Source organism: Parasteatoda tepidariorum, chromosome 6, assembly GCF_043381705.1.
Source record: "Parasteatoda tepidariorum isolate YZ-2023 chromosome 6, CAS_Ptep_4.0, whole genome shotgun sequence".
Classification (NCBI taxonomy): domain Eukaryota; kingdom Metazoa; phylum Arthropoda; class Arachnida; order Araneae; family Theridiidae; genus Parasteatoda; species Parasteatoda tepidariorum.
This window is the reverse complement of record NC_092209.1, coordinates 51,692,877-51,715,310: the sequence shown is the minus strand read 5'-3', so window position 1 is coordinate 51,715,310 and position 22,434 is coordinate 51,692,877. Positions and strand designations below refer to the sequence as shown.

At 28.3% G+C, this 22,434-nt stretch overlaps 1 protein-coding gene across 2 annotated transcripts in view; it reads right to left on the bottom strand.

Annotated features, from left to right (window-relative positions):
* The window catches only part of LOC107446966 (nose resistant to fluoxetine protein 6), a 69,349-nt gene that overhangs the window by 17,886 nt on the left and 29,029 nt on the right, over positions 1-22,434 (bottom strand). For both annotated transcript variants that reach the window (XM_016061755.3, XM_016061756.3), the window contains exons 2-3: positions 4,812-5,047; positions 1,398-1,512 (exon numbers count right to left, since the gene is read on the bottom strand). In XM_016061755.3, the coding sequence (XP_015917241.1) occupies positions 1,398-1,512; positions 4,812-5,047 (351 nt within the window). The remainder of the gene's footprint in view (positions 1-1,397; positions 1,513-4,811; positions 5,048-22,434) is intronic.

Below are 22,434 nucleotides of genomic sequence, written 5' to 3'. Positions count from 1 at the left end.
TATAAATAAAAAATAATGCTCACTATAGATCAAACAGCTCATAAATTAAATACAAAAGTTGCATTTTGAAATTCATTGATACATGTAACTGATACAAAACTTCTTTTCTAATTAGATATAGAAAAAAACTTGAATGGAATATTAAAAAAATAACAGAACTCACTGTTTTTTTTTTTTTTTTGAATTTCTACACTATTTGTTTTTAAGAAAAAATTAAATAAAGCTTGATTTTCATTAATTTTTTCATACTTTGCGAATGATTCTGACAGTGTAAATTTCAAAATTGAAATCAAAACGTTGAAGGTTAGGGCTTGCAAATTACTATTTTAAGAGAAGAAGAAACAAAATATGGAAATCTAACGAAGCACAGCCAACAAAAGCGGAGCGAAAATGATAAAAAATGTGTTTGATTACGGAAAAATATAGAGGTGCTTGAAAATCGATATTAAAAACGATTCCAACTTTCTCGGACATTCAAACTTGTTTTGTTTATTTTCACTCTAACTTTCTCACTAGTGGTTCATTAGATTCCGATAATGTTTTTATTTTTCATTAGATTATATATTTAATCGTGTGATGTACTTTTTTGATTCAAGTTTTAGAAAGGATCTTAAAAATGTATACCAATGGTTTAGATCATGAAACAGTTTGAATTTCATACCCAAAATGGATGTGTTTTAAACCCGTGTAAAATATTTTTGTTAGAATTCAGATATTAAAGGAAGTATTAAATTCATTTTTGAATGAGAGAAGAAAAATTCTTACGGTTGAAACAATAGAATATTACAGTTATTAAGAACGCCTTTCACTTTCACCTTAAAAATAAACTGGTTTTGGTATCTTTAATACTACCATCCCTCTAAATAACCTCAATATTAATTACCCAATTTTTTTTAATTTTTCTTTGTTATGAAAATAATTTGCTCATTTTAATACTATTTAATAATCTCTGATGAATTTATTTTTGATAAAATTTTAAAAATGTATATAAAAGGCTGTAGTTATAAAACACCTGTTCTAAATATAAAATGAAAATAAAGCATTTTGTATTCGGTTTTGAGTTCTTCCAATTACCAAGTTACTATAAATAGCAGCAAAATAGTGATGAAATTAAATTCATATATTTTTATACCTGAGTAGCGCAGGAGAAAAAAACATTATACAAGTAAGATTAATGCTAAGATTCAAATCAGGATAAAAGATAATAAATGTAAGTTTATTTGTAACGCAAGTGTAGTATACTACACTTGTGTTACAAATTATTAAGTATGCTATTATTAAGTATACATCTTGAATGTATGCTTAACTTTAGTTTAATTATTTGTTTAAATTTAATGCATGCAAAAAAGATGGATTTTGAAACGAACTCATTAGTATAAAATGTAAAATATGCTTACTTTGCTCAGCAATGCTCAATACATCGTCTTTTGTGCATGCGCTCGGCATGCATAGGCCCATTCTTAGTTCCAAGAAATAAAACCAATGTGCATTCTGGGCATTGTAGCCGAAACTCTATAGGAGGAATATAATAGTAAGAAATAAGAGCATTCGAATTAATTAATTTTGATATTGGGAAATCATGATTTTATTACGATGGATCAGTATTAAAAAATGCTAAGGTGATCACTGTTAACTTTCCCTCGAGTTCTAAAGGTACTAGTACATCATCCCCGTAAAATAAGCAAACTCAAAGTGTAAATAAAGAAAATTAATCCCTGAATAGATTTTGACTTAAAGGTCGATTTTCTCGTAACATAAAATCATAAAGGTGTAACACAATGGTCTAACCATTGTTGTCGGTGCATTTTAATTGGCTGGAAAATCACATGGTTTTCCGACATTGATTTCCATATGTTTTGTTTGCCATCAGCATAAAATTAAAAAAATTCATAATGGTATTGCTTTCCCATAAACATTTTTGCATTTCTAGTTTAAGGGTATTTGTACATGTGGTGCAATTATTACGTTTTTTATTTTAATTGTTTTCTAAATTAAGAGTTTTTATTATGGCGTAATTCTAAGCTACATTTTAAGATAAAGTTATTTATATCGGTGTCTGATCTTATTAACCTTTTTACAATTATTATTTTTTGTGTAATTTCCATCAATATATTATTTTGTCTTACATCCGTCGTTGAACAGCCGACCCAATTTTGGATTTACGGCTACTAATATTCAATTCCGTAGCCTTGTAATTTTGAACCCATTCCAGAAGACAATGGAACTCCTGAATCGAGTATTGGGAGAAATTTGCCTTCGTGGAGGATTTTTTGACGGAGCCGCATTTGCGTTACATGGATAGGAAGACCACGAGAACCTCCCACGGTTAGCCTGACGGCAAGGGGACCCTAACCCATGATCCATCTACCACTGAGGATATTTCACGGCAGCACTATGGTCGTTGCAAGCCGGATTCGTATCGACTGGGATTCGAACCCGGTTCGCCTTATTGGAAGGCGAACGCTCTATCCCCTGAACCATCGCGGCCATCAATATACTATTATAAATTACAGGTAAAGAGATTCGTTAAGTTATTTAGAACTTATGCAAAATAACCGAAGAGCCATTACATTATGACCCCCCCCCCCCATCTATAACAATGGGCTCGCCCAGGTTTTTATGGTTTCTCGCTCAGGAACAATGTTTTCAGGTTGCACATTAGGAACCATAATCCTCATAGAACAATCCCTGACGTCTGTAAGTTACTTGAACATAGTTGCAAACCAGGTTCATCCATTCATGGCAACAGTTTTTCCTGCGGAGCATGATGTTTACCAACAGGATAATGCACCATGTCATAAGGGGTGAATCGTCATGGATTGGTTCGAGGAACATTCCAGTGACTTTCAAGTCATGTCTTGGCCCCCAAATTCACCTGACCTTAATCCAATAGAGCATTTGTGGTCCTACTTGGAAAACCAAATTCGTGCTGCCACGCTACCCCCTCGCAATGTGAGGGAATTGCAGGACCAGTTCGTGAGCGCTTGGTACCAGAAACCTCCGACTACCTATCAGCACCTTGTGGAATCAATGCAACGGCGGCTGCTAGCAGTTTTGAGGGCTAAAGGTGGTCCTACATGTTATTAGCAGGGTGGTCATAATGTAATGGCTCTTCGGTGTATGATGCATGCAAGAATTGTATTTAATATTTCCGTCCGTTTGGTAAGCTAAAATATTAAACTATAGTTGAGAACTCACGAAATTTGTTGAATGCTTTTAATTTTAAATATTATTTCTAAAAAATTGATTGCTTAGAAAAAGTACTTTTGTTCACAAATAGAATTTAATAGAATCACAGGGAAAATATTTGGACGTGGAAAGGGGGGCACAAGCAGAAGCAAACATAATTCTTTTTAGTTTATATACTTTAAGTGAATAATTTTAACTTTCATTGAGAAAAGCTGCTTTTTGTCAAGAAACAAACAATTATTGCGACGCAATCATCGGGATTGAGAGCGGCAGCGAATAGGGGACTTTGCCTCCTAGTTTTTTTTTTTTTTTTACTAAGAAAGACTATTATTTCATTACACTCATTACGAATGACCACTGCATTTTTACTACTTCATTATTTTACGCACTCACCAAAGATTTGCTAATTATTTTATGCAGATAAAATTCAGGTTAAAAAAAAGTACAAAAATTGCATTTTCTCAAAACAAACGCGTCTTACTTTTTGACAAAATTTCGGTTTTGGACTCCCAAATTATAAGAGACAGTCAGTCAAACATGTGTTGTTTTTAATGTTATTCTTACGTCTGGTGAAGAATTGCTCCGTATATGTGAAATAATTTCATGAATAAAAGTATCTTTGCACCCATTTATGAAGCGTGTTTAACTAAAGATTAATATTTATTTAGGAATTAGCTAAAAAAGTAAGTAGAAACAAAGAATCTAATTATTTTATTACTTAAAATATATAATAAAAATTACACATTAAGAAAAATTTCTTAACTTACTGACACCTGATTTTTTAAGGTGAAAAAACATTGGTTTTTATTTTGCCTTAGTTGAAAATAACATGAATATTACAAAGTTTTACTTATCTTTAATTTCCATTTATTTGTTTATCCATTTTATTTCAATCTTAATTCCATTGTTCGATTTGATTTAATTTTTTACGAATTCTTTTTTCTCTTAGATAACTAATCGTTAGATATAATAGCATTTGATATAATAGCATTATTTAATATAAAAAAAACAATAACACCAAACTTAGTCTAGATATATTTAAATTAAATTAGGCCAATTTGTCATGTGAGCAATTTTAAAGTAAAAATTGGCACGATAATAAGGTTCAACTTGGTGTCTCTTTAAAAGTTAATTGAATAAGATAAAGTTTTCAGCAATAAATATTTTTCATTCAGCAGCAATTCATACGAAGCATAAAAAAACAGGGGAATACAATAAATATTGTCTTTGTGCAAAAGTTAACTTTTAAACGTACTTTAATTAAATAGGACAAAAAAAAAAGGCAAAATTAGAAAACTGCCCATACATTTATCTAAACATAACATAAAGTAAAAAATTTGATAATTTTTCCTCGTGTACCATTTAGGTATATCTTTTGATTTTAAAAAACAAATGATAATCTTTTTGAAATCGTCATAAGATTCAAAAAGAAAAGGAAACACCGAAATTCAGTTTTATCAACGCATCAAATTTTTGTGAGAAAATTCTTTCCTGTAACTGTAACCATAATTTTCAATAAGATCAAATCTTTGTAAAATCATAATATTGAATTGTAAATGTTACATTATAGATGTAAATAACAGTTTACTTCTTTCAAACGTAAGCTGTCCCCTTATACTTACAGTATTTTTCCTCACAATCGGTTCCAATTCATGAATTTTGTGGAAGAGAGTATAAAGTTGCGGTTTTTTGGGAAGAAGAGGTACAAAGGTGGATAGACAGTACATTCCTCTCTGTTCATTTCCATCCGGGTCTTTCATGTCTGGCATTTCTAAGTTGATACATTCGTCATAGTCCCCAATGTGACCAAGGTTTCCTTCGAACATTCCAGCTCCTGGCTTACCCCAAGCATCAACCACTATAAAAATGGACAAAAGAGAAAAAAGTTGTTTTTAAAATCAACTTATATTAAATGTCTCTTAAAAATTTTTTTTTTTCAAGAATGTGAATATATGGGTAATATTTCTTATACTATATATCAGTGGCAGTAGTAACAGTAGCACATGAGGGATTGAAAAGCAGCTTGACAAGCTTTTTTTTTTATTTATATGTAGAATATTACTAAATTATTGAGCACAAGCAATGATTTTTTTAAGCTCCTTGTTAACAGAAGTTCGTATACGCCTCTTAGTAACTGCATATTTTAGTAAAAATGCCTCTTAATCACAGTTTAACAGCCCAGGGTTGGTCAATGCTTCCCTTTGAAATCTATTCTGCCTTCATAAGGTTGTCATGGTACCATAACGTTGCGGTAGTGATATTAAGGATTGATTGAATTTTTGTTGTTGTTTGAATTTAGATTTTTTATAAACAACTTCATCGTTTAATTTTATAAATCGAGAGATATTTCTGAAAAGTCGCATCTGTCATATACTTAACCATCCCGACCCATAATCCGAGAATTTGCCCGTAACGATTATGTTTAGAGTTTTTGAAAAAAATAGTTTACTTAAATAAATTCTTAGACTGCACAAATGAACATGTTGCTATTGAAGTGCTTTTCTATGCTAATTTTTTTTTATAACCTTTAAAAATATAATAAAATACTGAATTTTGATAATAACAATTGAAAAGTTATGGTTTCTACCTTGATGTATTGCAACTTCAACCCTACATAGTTCTCGCTTAGCAGCAATTTTATATGAATTACAAGGTAGGTCGGTATTTTATATACGTCGCACTAGAGCTGCGCAATGGGCTATTGGCGGCGGTCTGGGGAATATCTCTGAGGATCCGAAGACATGCCATCTCAATTTTGATTCTTTGCAGAGGGGATGGTTCCCCTACATTTTTTTTTTTTTTTAATTTTAAACAGGAAAAATTTTGTAAATTAATGCCATTAACATTATAAAATTTAAATATTAAAATGTAGGTAACAAACAATCTTAGCTTTTAAAACCCAAAACTATTTAATAAAAAGATATATAAACTCTATTTTTTTTTTATGCATTAAATGTGATGTAATCAAAAATATTATATAACTGTATATCTCTCTACTTTATGTTTTTTTTTTTTCAATTTTCTTTTATTGTCTAAAAAGTTATAAGAAAACGATTTAGATGATGCTAAAAATATTTCTAAGTGTAACTTACACGAAAACAAAGATATTTAACAAAAATTTGAAAACAAGCAACTATATAATATTTAAAAAAATTTTAAAAATGCTAATTTCAAAATTTTATTGGTATAATTATGTCAGAAAAATCAATTAAAACTCTAGAATTACACTAGCGATACATCTTTTAATCAGATCAGCGCTGTTTTTGCATTTTGTAAGTTTCGAAAGATATTGCTCTGAGGGAGAAAAAATTATGGTCAAAACTACCAGAATATGGTAATATTTACCGTGCATAATTTCTACCTCTATGGGAACACCAAAAATCTCGATAATTTTAACCGAAGAGTTTTTGTAATGATTTTAGCAAAATTAATCATAAAATATGGCTTTATAATAAGTGATAAAATTTGGTTAATGTGATAAAATTCAGCATTTTTTTATCATGATACCTTAGAGCCTAGCATAAAAGCCATTTATTCGCTTAAATTTTCCTTTCAGTTTTGCATTTTTTTACTAATTGTGAGGTAATAGGAACTGTAATTTTGAAAACTTGAATTTCAGGAAAGCCGTTACATGGAAAAATTTCCAAATAAATTGCTGAAATGCCGTATACTTTGGTTTTTATAGCCAGAATCATGGTTTTTCTTACAAGAAATATCCTTGCCATGCATTACCTTACCATAACCAGAATTTTTTTCTCCGTGTTCCAAGTTTTATAAAAATTCAATGTAATTAAAACATATTTAGAATACCCCTCTCCGTCTTCCACCCTTTTGACTCGTAAAAAAAATAGGTCTCATACTAGAAGACAGCCCCTTAAATTAAGCTAATAATAGACATAACAAAAATCTAAATTCAGAATTTTTTCCCGTTAGTGCACACAAAAGCAGACAAGAGCATCTTTGAAAAAAAGATTAATCACCAAAATATGTTTATTTCCCAACACAAATTGTATAAATATCGCCAACAAATATTTACTTCCTGTATCACACAGCACGTGTAATAACTAAATAAGGTCGACGGAAAAGTGGTTAAATTAGGCTTTCTTTTTCAATTTCATGAGAACCTGCGTTTTTATTGAAAAGCAACTGAGACTATTCGAGAAAGCGCGCTTCCTAGCCCCAGGGGGCAACAGATACCCCAGTTACAGTGAAACTATCCCAGTTTTTTTGTTTTTTGTTTTCATCCTATCCTGATGAAGAGCGTTGAACCACAAGATGACTTCTGAAAGTTTGACAGTAGATAATGTATTTCTTTGATGTGTTTTTATCCAAACTTCAACTGGGAGGTTTCGATTATATAGTTTTGATGGAGCATGGACTGGCTTAATTGGAATTGAAAATGATAACTAGTTCGAGATTTATTTTTATGCTACTAATTATAAGTGGAGTGACATATGTCTGAAAATCGAAGTTCGGACGCTGTTAAACTTATGCGCAGAAACTGATTTTTGTTTTATAAAACTATGAGATACATAAATATTTTTTATTTGTTTAAAAAAAAGTCCTTAACACAATTAAAAAAAATCGTTAACATAATTACCACAAATATGTTTCAGTTACATGGTTATAATAATTCTCACAGTCTTGTTGGCGATTCGCGATCACCAAGGTATTTTTCAAACCTAATATTGATTATCGGGGATTGGCTTTATTTTTGGCTATGTTATTTTTTGATAAATCACTAACCATGGATCTCTTCTCATGATTTTAAAGGTCTGTTGAGAACAATTCTATTACTTTTTAATTTGGCATGTCATGGGGATTTGCCTCCCATGGCCTGTTTTATATCGAATATACCTTGAATTTTATGTAATCTTTTTCTGATCATGAAATTTATATCATTTAGATAATTTTGAGTTCAATGGCCGTGATGATTTTTTTTCCTTATTGTTGATGTTTTCATTCTACATTTGCAGACCGGCCTGTTTAGGGGTTAGGGAACTGGCCTTGCATTAGAAAAGTTCTGGGTTCGAATCCCGGGTAAGGCATGGATGTTCTTTCCTTCTCTGTCCTTACTGTGGGAGCAACGTTGGCCCACCTAAAATGGTGCCCCTGAAAAGGTGGTTATCAAATCTACTTTCAGGTGCCTGTATGACGAATGGTCATTCGTGGACATTGGAAGAAAAAAAAAATCAATTTTTTTTTCTTACGTTAAGCATAGTTTTTTTATATTATTTGATTTTGCTACCATGAACAAGTATATATTGTGATTTATTTATTATTTTTCAAGTTATTTTTACTAAGTTGTTGTTATAGCCACACCCAGCTCTTATATCCTTCAATCAGAACTAATTTTATTTAACTAATGCTATTTTATTACCGGCGTTCAACAGCTGAACCAATTCTGAGTTTACGACTATCAATGTTCAACTCCGTAGCCTTGATTTTTGAACCTAACCCTAAGACAAGGGAACTGCTGAATCAAGCATTGGGACTAACTAGTCTCCATGGAAGACTTTTTGATGAATCCACTAACTAGAACCTGAACCGAATTCGTTGTGAACTAACCAGCGTTTGTATTAAATGGGGAGTGAAACCATGAAACCTTCTCACGGATACCCAGACGACACGTGGGTTCTCACCCATGATTCAACTACCACTAAGAATATTTTACGTTAACAATGTAGACAAGGCGAGCCGGGAGCAGAATTCGCTAAAACCAGTCACAGCTGGGATTCGAACCCGGGTTTCCTCATCACTCTCTCCCCTGAAACACCACGACTCTATTTAAATAATTAAATTTTAATCGAATAATTATTAGAGGGCAGCCAATCCAAAAAATTATAGTTTTCGTTCCATGCATCGTATTAATCGTGTTATTTTAATCACGCGTAATCAATATGATATTAGTGTAACTTGTTAATCCGTCGTGAAATGATGTAATTAAAAAAACTAATTTAAAAATCGATTAATGGAATTATTTTATTACAAATATGTTCTTTTCGTGAGATATGACATTAATATTTTTCTAAAAATCAGGGTTTAACAAAAATTTTGCCATTGTGAGAACACCTAATTACATTACATCATGATTTGGTAAGAGGAAATTTTCTTATTAATGAATCAATGCTATCTTAAAGCCATCATTAATTTCATTAGCGAAACAAAATTAACACACTGTTATAATACTCCAAAGTACCCCAGTATTGTTCCCTAATTCTCACTACCTAACTGAAGTAATTCTGGTTTTGCATTCTGATATAATTCCCCTAATTTAAATTGTAGTGTTGTAATACTGGAATGTTGCTTTAACGTAATTCTGTAAACTTCAACTGCAAACTGGAATGTTATTCTAATGTAATTTTGTAAATTTCAACTATAGATTGAAGGAATTTTGGAGTCGCATTCCAAAATAATTTTTTTTAAAATTCCTACTGCAGACTGGGGTGGCATTCTAATGTAATTATATTTCAACTACAGACTGGAATGTTATTCCATTGTAATTTTGTAAATTTTAACTATAGATTGAAGGAATTCTGGAGTCGCATTCTAAAATAATTTTTTTTGAATTCCAATTGCAGACTGGAGTGGCATTCTAATGTAATTATTTAAATTTCAACTACTGACTAGACTATTATTCTAATGTAATTTTGTAAATTTCAACGATAGATTGAAAGAATTCTAGAGGGAAATTTCAAAGCAATTCTCTTCATTTCAATTGTATAAACTGAAGTAATTCTGCGTTCTATGTAATTCAAATTTTAACTAGTAATTTTGGAGCGGTATTTTCATGTAGTTTCCAAATTTAAACTACACACTGAATGTTCTTCTAATATATTTTCCTAAATTTTAACTAGCTGATTTTTAAGAAAGAAGAGAAAACGCCACAAGATTCAATACATTAATTTTTATCCTTTTTTTTTCTAATTATTATATATTTATGATTAAATTCTCTAACAATACTAACATCATAATAATAGTATAATAAAACATCTAATCGCAAAGTAATGACAACGAATTTCTACAAATTACCCAAAAACCTTCATTTAAATATCGCTTTCAGAAGTCGGCTTTTTTTTTTCTTTCTGTTTATTATAACAATCACTTAGAGAGCCACTTCACCTTGTCCGTCCTTAACTTTTCCTTTCAAGGAAGGACACCGTAAGGTGCACTTTCTCTCGTCCTTGTAATTAGGTCATTGAGTTGAAGATGATTTCCACAACCTCCAGCAGCTTGTGAATGAAGGAGGAAAAAACTGTGTAATATCTCGCAATCTTTGAGGTAATTTGCGAACGAGTTCCGTTTTGGTTTTTTGGTGGGATTTAATTGAGTTCGAATTTTTGTCAATGCTGTCTAAAATTGAAAATGTTTTTAAATGTGTTTTTATAAAAATCATTATATAATTTTTGTTTTGAATTATAACGTAATATTTAAGTTATTATTATGCAACGTAAGGAAGATGGTTATTTAATTGTTAGAAAGTAAAAATGGTTTAAATTACTAAGGAGGGTTATTATATAGATGTATCGTTTTATTAAGGAGGTATATATGCATTAAGCCATTTAGTTGAAATGAAAACTTTTTTGAAATTTGTGTTTCAATGCCATCGTTTAAAACACAATAAAAATGCTATTATCGTTTAGAAGTACGTGCAGAAATATTGTTACATTGCACATTCTTACTTGTAGTTAAAACTAAACAAAGAATACTTTTTTTTTTTTAATTTTAAACGATTGTAAGTATGATATCAAAAAACATCAAAATCTTTTCAAATATATCATTATTATTAATAATGATAAAGATTAATCACTGAAATATCATAGAGAAGAACTGAGGTTCCATCCTCAGTGGCGGCTTGAAGCCCAATCCGGTATAAGATCGACGGATTCTTCCTTGTCTAGGAAGTAAAGGTGATTTTTAAGCATTGCTGAGCCCAATCATGTCGTTCGTCACGAAATTTGAAACCATATACCGAAACAAAAATTCTGGTAAAATTACTTTACTGCATGGTAATAAAATTTCTAGTTTTTCTTTTTTTCAAAGCAAAAAAAAAGAAAGAAGGAGAAACATAATTTAGGTTTAAAAAAAATTTACGATGCTTAAACTATTTATTTAGTAGTTTGTTTTTAAAAATTATAGTTTTTACTACCACACATTTTGTTAAAAATACGAAACTAAAAAGTAAATTTTAGTAAATAAATGATTTTTATTCGATTCTCTAAGATACCATTACAAAATTACAAATTGTACCACATTTTTCAAATTTTGTTACATATTATAATTAATTATTGTTAACTTTACCAAATTAACAATAATAAAATAATGTTAATTTTATCATTACCAAAGGGCTTCGTTAAAAATTTCTGAGCTAATTGGTGTTCCCATAGAGCCAAAAATACGTTAAATTTTACCATGTTCTGGCCTTTACTGTTTTTCAGTGTAACCTTTACAATTTCTCCTTCGCGAACAACGGGCAGTAGCGGGAATGCCTTTTAATGAAGATTTACAGTACTACTGGTATTTAGAATTCATATACTATGAGAAATTTTCTGGCATATTTTTAATAATATTATTTAAATGTACTTTAAACTTAATATTGAATTAAGTTCAACCGTACTTCTTAAACTTGATTATACGTTGGTTCAACTTGAATGGAACATACTTCAATTTAATACTTTATAGAGATTGCAATATATTTTCACCGTATCATGGTTCAAAGTACCTATATTAGGATTCAGCATTGAACCAACTTTAAGGATACAAAAAAGAATCAGCCATTAATTGATAAACAATGAAGGCGTGTAGCAACTTTAATGGCCAGAAATGTATATTCATTAAAAAATTAATAAATAAGCGCTTTAAATGATAAAGGAAGTTTTATTAAACCTATTCAGCTATATACGAATCTATTCACTTATTTTAAATAAAGTAATAATAAAAAATGAATTTCATTAAAATTTTCAATGATATCTTTCAAATAACAATAAAAATATTCTTTTTCCGTAAAGCAATTAAAGTAAATTATTTCTTTTGATTTAAAGATACAAGGATTATCGAAAATAAGATACTTGCAGATAGCATACAGTACCTTATTATTTTTATCTTTAAGTTTAAGAAAAATGTTAATAGAAATTCATTTTATTTTTCACACAAAATAAGTTATTAATCAAAATTGTTGCTAATATTTAGATAGCTAAAATGTAATTAAAAATCAGGAAATTGTTATATATTTCATTTCAACTCTAGTACGATCGACATTTTTACCTACCTAGAACAACCATGCTGTGAATTTGGCCGCAATAAGAATACAAGCATAAATATTTGATTTTTAATTCAAATATGAAATATCATTATAAAAAGTTCGAAAATGCTATGTTTAATAATTTTATTATTCTGCAGTATTTTTATTGATATTTTTTAATGTATAAGACATTACCTTTATTTTAAGGAAAAATAACAACATCATAAAACAGTTACATACCATTGTAGATATTAACTCATGACTTGAAATAATAGTTACAAAAAAAATTATTAGCATTTTCCACAAAAAGGTTTTAGGCAAAACGAAAATTTTTATTTAGTGTTGGTAGAAAGAACATTGACGATGTTTTTTGCTTGTAGTTTCAAAAATGTCAGGGGGGCAAGCATATAGGCCTCTTTGTGGGAAACAGTATAACAATCTCAATTCAACAAAGCTCAAAATAAAGGATATTCGAAAAACTTGAGAAGAGTTTCACGCTTTAAAAAAATCAGAAAAATTGGCGAAAGTAGTAAAAATAAGTTAGCAAAATTAAAATGTCCAGATTCACGAAAAGGTTATCAATCTGCTTATTTGAAACGTTAAAAACTTACACATTGGAAAATTTTACTGCTTCAGGAAGATTTTTAAGATAATAGGATTTAGGATCCGTAGTAAACTATAGCTTCCATAAAGATAGTAGCCCACATAGCAAACTTCTATAATTACATATAATACTTACGTATAATGCAGACATTTTCTTCTTCTCTTTTTTAAGTTCAGCTAGTTTATATATAATAATAGCTTTTTGATACAGAACTAGAATTTTTTAAAAAGTGCGTGGTAGTTGTAGCTTTGCTAATATGTGGGATTTATTTAAGATTTAACCGTATTGTAAAAACTATTGAAATCCCTTTTGCCCAAGTTTTTAGGATGTAAAGAAATTTTTCATTTCTTTCCTACAAAGAAACGTAACGACATATTCATCAAGCTACTTCTGGTGTTGTCTTTTCCTATTTATATCAAACTGTTCAAAAAATTCATAGTCTTATGTTAAACAGCTAGCCACGAATTTAATCCCAATTTCATAATTTTTATCCCATGTACTGACATAATTTTTAATGGCCAGAGCTGTTTATTGAATTTCATTATTCTTTTCTGTGTTATAATATACGAATTAAATATCTTTCACAAACAGTAACTCTTTCTCGAATGATTGGGCAAGTCAATCATTGCTAAACTGTTTACCAGCTTATATCACGAAATGTCGAAACAATAATAAGGGATTGGAGAGCAGCAACGAGCAGGAGAGAGATATCCTTTGAAGAAAAAATTTGTTCAGTGTGGATCATATAAGGTGCGTGCTTGAATAAAATAAACAGTGTGCTAAATCCAAGAAACACTCTCAAATCGTTATAGCGGACATTTTGATCGCAATGTTCGTTTTTGATAAATCGCCTTTTTATGCGCTAATTATATAGTCTAATAATTTTTTTCTTAAATGCATTTGAAGACCTCAAAAAGTTTGTAAAAGTCACGAAAGTCAAGTTAACTGGAATAATTATTTTCGGGCTTAAAGACTTTCGAAGCAGATTTGCGGGCAAAAAGACCGCTCTGGGAGTTCTAGTGTTAATAATCAATAATGTAAAAATTGTTTGTCAATATGTAAAAATCATTTTTTTGTTGTTGTATTTATTACATTTTCTGTTTCTTTCGTTGTCCTCTCTAAATGAAATGTATGATTTGTAAGAGGATCTTAACAATATAATATTTAAAATAGCGTTTTTTCCTCTTTTAATTAGTTCATAACTGTCGAAATTTCAATGAATTCTCTTTTTTTAAATTGATAGTTAAATTGGTTCTCTAAATATAAATCGTTTTTCACGAAGTTAACTAAAAACTAATAAGTTAAAAATCTTAAACTAGTTTAAAAATACTTTTTTCTTCATATATTTATAAACATTGAAGATCGTGCACCGTCAGTTTTAAAAAGGCAACTCAAAGGAAATGCTAAAAATAGAATCATTCAAATTAGAATATTCATAATTGTACTCATTTATCCATTTTTATACTTGAGAACAATTTAGCTATTAACAGAAGAAAGCTGCTTTTACCATTTTAAAGCGCATACTTGTTTTACCGTCTCGACGAGAAAGACACGGGGAGATAGGTTATCGAGATTCATTAACAATGTTCTTAAAATAATTAATAGAGCGTAGTGTTAAGCTTTAATAAGCTTCGAACTTTTTGCTTCCGCTTTACGCAAATGAAGTTTCAGATGTGAGATTACCTATTTCTCTTTTCCGCAAAAAGTGATTAATTTTCACACAATAACGCTTACGTTCGACGAGACACACAAAATTTATTGCTATTCTAATCTTTTCGTACAATCAAAGTATGATTACCTGTTTATTTGATTTGTTTTTCTTCATAATTTTGGGTTAAGCTGAAGTTGTTTGTTGCTCTCGATTTTTCTAAACTGTAATAAGTTTGCATTTTTTGTGAGATTAGGAAATTCTCAAATCATGATAGTCTTATAGAACAAAAGGGTAATATTTTAGGAATTAACTCTTTGTCAATTCCTAAAATATATGTACGGAAAAAAAATATATGGAGCACCCTGAATCTCCTTAGATGTAATAATCAGATTTTACCATTCTAGAACTCAATCTTAATGGTTCGAGGGGGTGACGTTATAAACATGATAAATAATTAGTTAGACGATATTAAGTTAAAAAATCAAACACAAAAACGTACTTTCTATGAATAAACATCCGCCTTTTTTTCATCGGAATCGGATTACTGATAATATGGGAAATATAGGAATCGGATTACTGATAATATGGGAAATATAGGAATCGGATTACTGATTATATGGGAAATATAGGAATCGGATTACTGATTATATGGGAAAATAGGAATCGGATTACTGATTATATGGGAAACATAGGAATCGGATAACTGAAAATATAGAAAGTAACCGAAATATGGTAAATATGGCCCCTATATTTTGATCAGGAGATGAAGTTTGGAACCTCTTAATGTTAATTTTACATTTTGTTAACTTGTTAATTTTATATTTTGTTAATTTTGTATAATGATAATTTTATATATACTTCGCCATATCTCGAGAACTTTTTAAACGAATTGAAAACTTTTTGCTCACGACTCAAATTCGTTTATCATAATATAATTCAATTCAAAATATAAGTTTTAATAAATATTCATTGTTTTCTAATAATAATTGAAAGAATTTGAACTGTACAATTTTTTACATCATTTCGAAGGATGCAATTTTACATGGCAAAATACAAAATTTGAGCGAAATCGGTATGACCAATAAATATTTATTAAAACTAATATTAAAACTTTTTTTAGAAACTGATAAATATTTATTAAAATTAGTTTTTAAAAAACATTGTTTAATTTTATTATTGTTAAATCTAAATAACTTTTTAAAAATGTTTATAATTTTTCAGAAACATCAGGCAGTAAAACAATAATGAGAATTTATTTTGGTAACAATAATGCACAAAACTCATATTCTTCTTTTTTTTCTATTAGAAAAAATGTTTTCAAGTTTTTTCAAAGCATCAAATTTTATTTTTAGATTGATTTAAAACAAACAATAATAAATCTATCTATACATTATGATAATGTTTAGTCTAACTAAATTAATGATAAACATTTCCAGGCTCTTAAGCAGTTAAGTGAGCGAGCACAAAAAAGACGTAATACAAATAAACAAATCAAACTTTATTATCTAATTGTTAAAAAAATGTAAGAAAATAAAATAATAACTGAAATCTTCTACAAAGGGAGAAAAAGCTTTTTTTATTCGAGCTTTTTTTGCATTTAATAATAAGGAAACCATTTTAAACGTATAAATCTTTATTTTCAACTGATTGAAATATAAGTTAAGGGCTTATTAAAAATTTAAGTTATTGAATAGTCAGAAAATCGTGGCAGATGGATTTAACTTAATAAGGCTAATTTAAAATACCTATCATAATAACAGTCTAAGTCTCCTAATTTTCCGTTAGGCTAATTATATTGTAATAACTGTTTAGCGCTAGTAAGTAGTCAATAAAAAATTTTGTTGCATTTTAAATGATTTCCTCAATATAAAAAAAATAGTTCAAATTTCATGGACTTGTTTGTAAATAGAGATAAAAATTCTTTTCACGCGAGTAATTTATATTCAAAATAAGTTTAACACTAGAAAGGCTGAAACTTAGTAAATAGCTATATTGCCCAAAAGCAGTCAAAATGACTGCACTGTAAAAGAATAACTAATGTGTAAAGAAATTAGTTTAACTAATTTTTAATATTTTTTTACATCATTTACAGTTATATAACAAGTTATTAGTAAATATTAACAATAAAAAAAATTATAATTTATGCATTATCATTCGTATATTTTTTGCAAATGAAAAAGCAGTTAAGCAGTCAAAATGACTTCCTTTGACAATCTAGTGTTAAATGAATTTTTCTTTAGTCTTATATTTTCTTGAAAAAAATTTGATTGTAAAAAAGCAGCGAAATTTTTTGGTAATTATTTCGTTTAAGGTTTATGAAATTTATACGTAATATTAATATTTCTATGAATTTCAAACTCCAGTTTAGTTGAATTTTCATTTACTTGTTGAAATTTTTAAAAGAAACTTATAAGTAGTATTTCAATTATCTCAGTGTCAGTGTTTCTTTTTAATTTACTTAAATTAGTAAAATTTTACTAAAATATGACGGTATTTTGAAAGTAACAGCTGTACAAGAGCATTTAATTAAATGGTATGAAAGCGTATAATGTAAGTTATAACTAAGTTACAGTTATAAATTAAAATTTTAATTAAAAAAATTGCTAACTCTCGGATATTTGTTGAATTTAAAATTTAATGGGTATGAGACAAAATTATTAGACAAAAAGCATACATTTTAACGGCTACGAAATTTAAATTGTTACGTAGTTCGACGAATTTCACGTAAGAAAACCTCTATTTAACGGCTAAATATTAGACTCAAACATTAAGTTAATTTAGAATTAATGAAAAATTTAATTTAAAATTAAACACACCTTTTAGTTTAAAATTTACTTTCAAAGAATAAAAGGTTAAATTCACTTTTAAGTTTTGTAATTTTTACTAAATGTGCTGTAATAAGAACTATATTTTGAAATCTAGAATTTCCGGTAAACTGTTACCATATGAACGGAAAAATGACTAAATTAATGGTTTAAATACCATATATTTTGATTTTTATTACAAAAATTATGGTTTTGTAAACAGTACAGTAATTTTACCAGAATTTTTTTCTGTGTAAATAGTCTTTATTCCTTGCACAAGAATATTTTTTTTATTAAACAATTTTTAAAAAAAAAATTATTAATGCATTTTTTATTTATTTATTATTTTTTTTAAGGAAAAGAAAACACACATCTATATATTTTTAATCTTCTGTTAATCCAGGAAAAAAACCAAACTTTCCTATTTCATATATAGGAAATTTCAAATTTCAATGAAAACTGTTTGTTTTGTAAAGAAATTTTCTGATAGATTTGCTTATGGTCTTTCATATTATTTGAACAGTGTTGACATATAAACTTTTTCAAGACTTTTCAAAGGAAACGGAATACGGCGCTCATCGAGTTAAAACAGAGAAATCGTCTGAATTTCTGTGTAATTAAAGGTTTTCTAGGATTTATAAAGGGTACTTTCACTTAATTCTTTTTCATAATATTATCTTTACTAAGAAACAGGATCAAATACACCTATAAGTCTTGAAGAATAATATGAAATTTTTAGTGCAATCCTGCTGCCAGAAAAGAGGTCAGAGTAATTTGATTAATTTTTTTTCCAGAACAACCTTTTTTTCATGCTCAGCATTTCAGATTTTTTTTATAAAAATCCTAAGCTTATATTATTTCCTGATGCCATAAAAGTTAGAGAGAAAAATAAATTTCCGCGTTCACAGAGAAAAAAAAACGGGCATATACCAATTTTGATCATTTACTGTCTGAACTATTACTTTAACAATAAAGGTTGAAACTAAAAAAAAATCTTAAGTAATTAGTCATTTATTTCAGTTAAAATTACCATGTATGGTTTAGTATTTAGTTTATAAAAGAAACGAAGTAATTAATGTATTATAACAAAGGACTTTTTAGGTTTGTTTTTCTAATTTTTTAAAGTAAAATATACACTTACTTAATTTCCATCGATAGTTATAAAAATACAGAATTTTATGGAATAATATTTTTTAAATGTTTAATACTTTTTCCAAAAAAAAAGTAAAAATATGTTTTTTATTTTAAATATAAAATCACAAGAAACTGAAACGGTAAGATATTACTTGATTAAAAGCTCCATTCACTTCAAAAATATATACAAGTTGGAAATAACAGTCTACATGTCTCCAAAATAGACACCGCATTTTCGAGTTTTGCCGGACGTGATTGAGAAGAAGCAAAAGTGAAGAAAAAAGTTAGAGAAACCTTTTGTTTTTTTTCTCATTCACGTTTGCCAAGTCTTGAAAATGGGTGCCTATTTTTGAGCGCATGAAACATGGCGACTGTTATTTCAATTTGTATTTTTTTTAAGCGAATAAAGTTTTATTCAAGTAATGTTTATCCTTGCTGTAAAAAATAGTTTTCACGTGTGTTTTAATTTTTATTCGAGTTTATTTATTTATTTGATTAATTTTTTGTTGAAATCTTCATTTTTTCTAACAAAAGATTATGGTACGTAGCTGATGTTAAAGTCGAGGTATCGGCTAAGTATTTTTTTAAAATGGAATTTTTCTTTTCAATATGAATATAAAATAAGAAAAATAATTATTTTTTAATACTTGATGATATCTATCACATAAAAATTAATTTAAATTTTTCTATTTTATAAAAAACAAGGGCTGTAGAAGCATTTATTATTTTTCTAAAATTTTAAACTAAAACTCGCTTTAACTAAGCATTGTTTACGTTGTTTGAAGACGTTAAAACAATTTTTAGATTTAACGTGACACATCAAGGTTTCTGTGCTGTATCTGTGTGAGAAAAAAAAGAAAAATTAAGTAATACGCAACAATACGTTAAGTAATACATACGAAACATTTACAAGGTTTTACCTACCTTGTTATAGTATGTTCAAGAGTGGAATTAGCATGAGAATTTATTAAGTTTTTATGTAAAAACATAAAAAATTTTAAAAAAAATTAAGACATTCAATTTACTTGAAGGAATAGATATATTATGCACAGAGAAGAAAAATTCTTATAAAATTACAGTACTGTATGGTAATGACATTTATGGCAAAAAAAAACTGTTAAAGAAAACTAAAATATACGATACCTAAACCAGTCATTTGATAATTTTTTCGTTCTTAGGGTAACGGTTTTCCACAATTTCTGCTTTTCAAAATTATACTTCTTATCATCACACAATTGAAAAAAATAAATAATTAAAAATTAAATTAAACCGACTAAATGATTTTTATGCTATACTTTAAGCTATGCTTAAATTTTACTACATTAATGAAAGTTTATCACATAATATAAAACCATATTTTATCGTTAATTTTAGCAAAATGATTGCCAAACTGCTACTGTAAAAATTTACGTAAATTTTGTGGTTCCCATAGAGCCTAAGACTCAGTAAAGTTAACCATATTCCTGTAATTTTGGTCCTACTTTTTCTGTTAAGAAATGCGATAAAACTAAGAGAACGAAAGAAAAAAGCTTTGGTTTAATATTTCACAACATGATTTAAGATGTATGCTTAAAGAAAATCGTTAACATTCTAAATTTACAAAACACACATTATAAATTTAAAATAAATCTTCATAAGTTAATGCATTAAAAAGTTAACTTTTTATATATTTTAAGCACAAAATGTAAGATTTAGTACAACGGTTTACCTAAAAACAGTATAAGTAGAGCTTAAATGTTTCTAAAATAAAATTGAAACCGTTTTATGAAGAATTTTTTTTGTTTCATTAAAATAAGTCTGAATACAATGGAGTTTTTTAAAACAAAATATAAAATTCAGTCTTTTTGTTCTCTCCGGATAAGAAGTTTATTTTACATCATTCATCCTTATTTAAGATTTAAGTATTATGTCTGATAAATATCAAACTCAATATTCAAATCTCTTTGGGGCATTTGGCTGTCATTGTCTTTCATTCAGAATGTATTCCATTCGTTCGAAATGTATATTTTTTTCAACCATTATCACTTGAAAATATCTAATCCTATTTCTATTGTCTCTTTATGATATTCCTAAATATATATAACTATTTAAATAAACTCTTTATTGATTTCAGGAGATAAGCGTGACTCATGGATTACATATTACAGGAAATCAGATTTTATAGTTCGCGATTGTGGGGTCATTTTGCAGTACATAAAATCCAATCTGTATTTCAAAACTATGTTATTTTACATAAATTTTTTGAGGTTAATTATTAAAATGTTTAATTCCGGTATTTACAATCATTATATATATAGACTGTTANTCCTAGCGTGAAGCTACCCTCCCTAAAATGCGCCATTCTACTTTCCATACCACCAGACTTTGTGGCGGGAGGAGTTCTCAGCTTAGACAAACTATACACTTTGTGGACAGGCACGTTGAATCCAAATCAAAGCAAGCAAGATATAGTGCAAATCTTAAAGTAAAGTGAAGTATAAAAATTAGATGTTTAGCCTTACATCATATATATATATATATATATTATTCATAAAAGTACTATAAAAAAGTTTAGCTTCCTATTACACGTCATGGGTAAAATAATGTGTAAAACTATAATAATTTTATTTCATAAATTATTATAGATTTTAAGTACCTATGTCTAGTAGAACAAGTTCTCTCGATATTTTATCTTATCACATGATAGAATAGTATTGTATAATTTATCGAATCACATGATAGGATAATATAGGATAATATTAGGTTGTTAAAAAAGTTCTGCAACATTCTTGCAGCATCCCTTGCTGAAAGATCTCGTTTATAGCAATAACGAATCATAACCCGAAGTTCAGTTTTATCCAAAGTCATTTAGAGCTTATTCATGAAAACTTATACTAAAAACACCAAAAAACAACAATACAAGATGAAAATTCACAAGAGTTGAAATTTTCGCAAGTGTTGCAGAGCTTTTTTAACAAACTAATATCACCAGGACTGATCATTGCGCAAAACTTATCACCTAAAAATAAGAATCAGTCAGTCGCTTCTGAACATGTTATTTTTGCACAAGAGTTTGCTCCTTGATAATTTTTCTTTTTCGAAAATAAAAATGGTATTTAATCTATCGTTAAAATGTCAGAGTATGCACGATTAAACATACTATTATACAACTTTAATTCAATCTTACTAGAATAAAGTTCTACCGTATTGGCGTTATTACTTTATTTACACGATACAAAGATACAACTTAACGCTATTTTATGACAGCTATATATTTCAGCAACAGCATATTTCAAAGATTTAATACTATAGAACAACCGCAAACCAATTTTTTTTAACATAGCAACATGTTATAAACACGCAAAAACAATAAAGGTACTAGTATCTGTTTGTTATTTGTTTTTAGGAACTTAATTTGAAAAAGAAATAGAAATCTAACGACATTCCTTAAGGAAAATAACACATTCATACGGAAAATTTCGTGAAATGTAGTAAATATTATAATTTGGGAATGGGGTTTCACTTGTTTTTATAAAGCTGTTTTAAATCTTCCTTCTGCTTAAATACTCGAAAAAATTTAATTTGTGTTTCAGATTATTTAGTTTTGAAAAAAGGGAAAAAGATAATAAATAAATTTAATGAATTATTTATTTATATGATTTTTTTTAAACACAAGTGTATTTCAAAAAACTGTTCAGTTTTCATGTTAAACGAATATTTTGAATTTGCATTATTTTTAAAATATTAAAAAAGTAACAATTTCCAACTTTAAAAAATCTTATAACTGTAGTTCAGAATTTGCAATTCCTGACAATATCAGGACATTCAAACA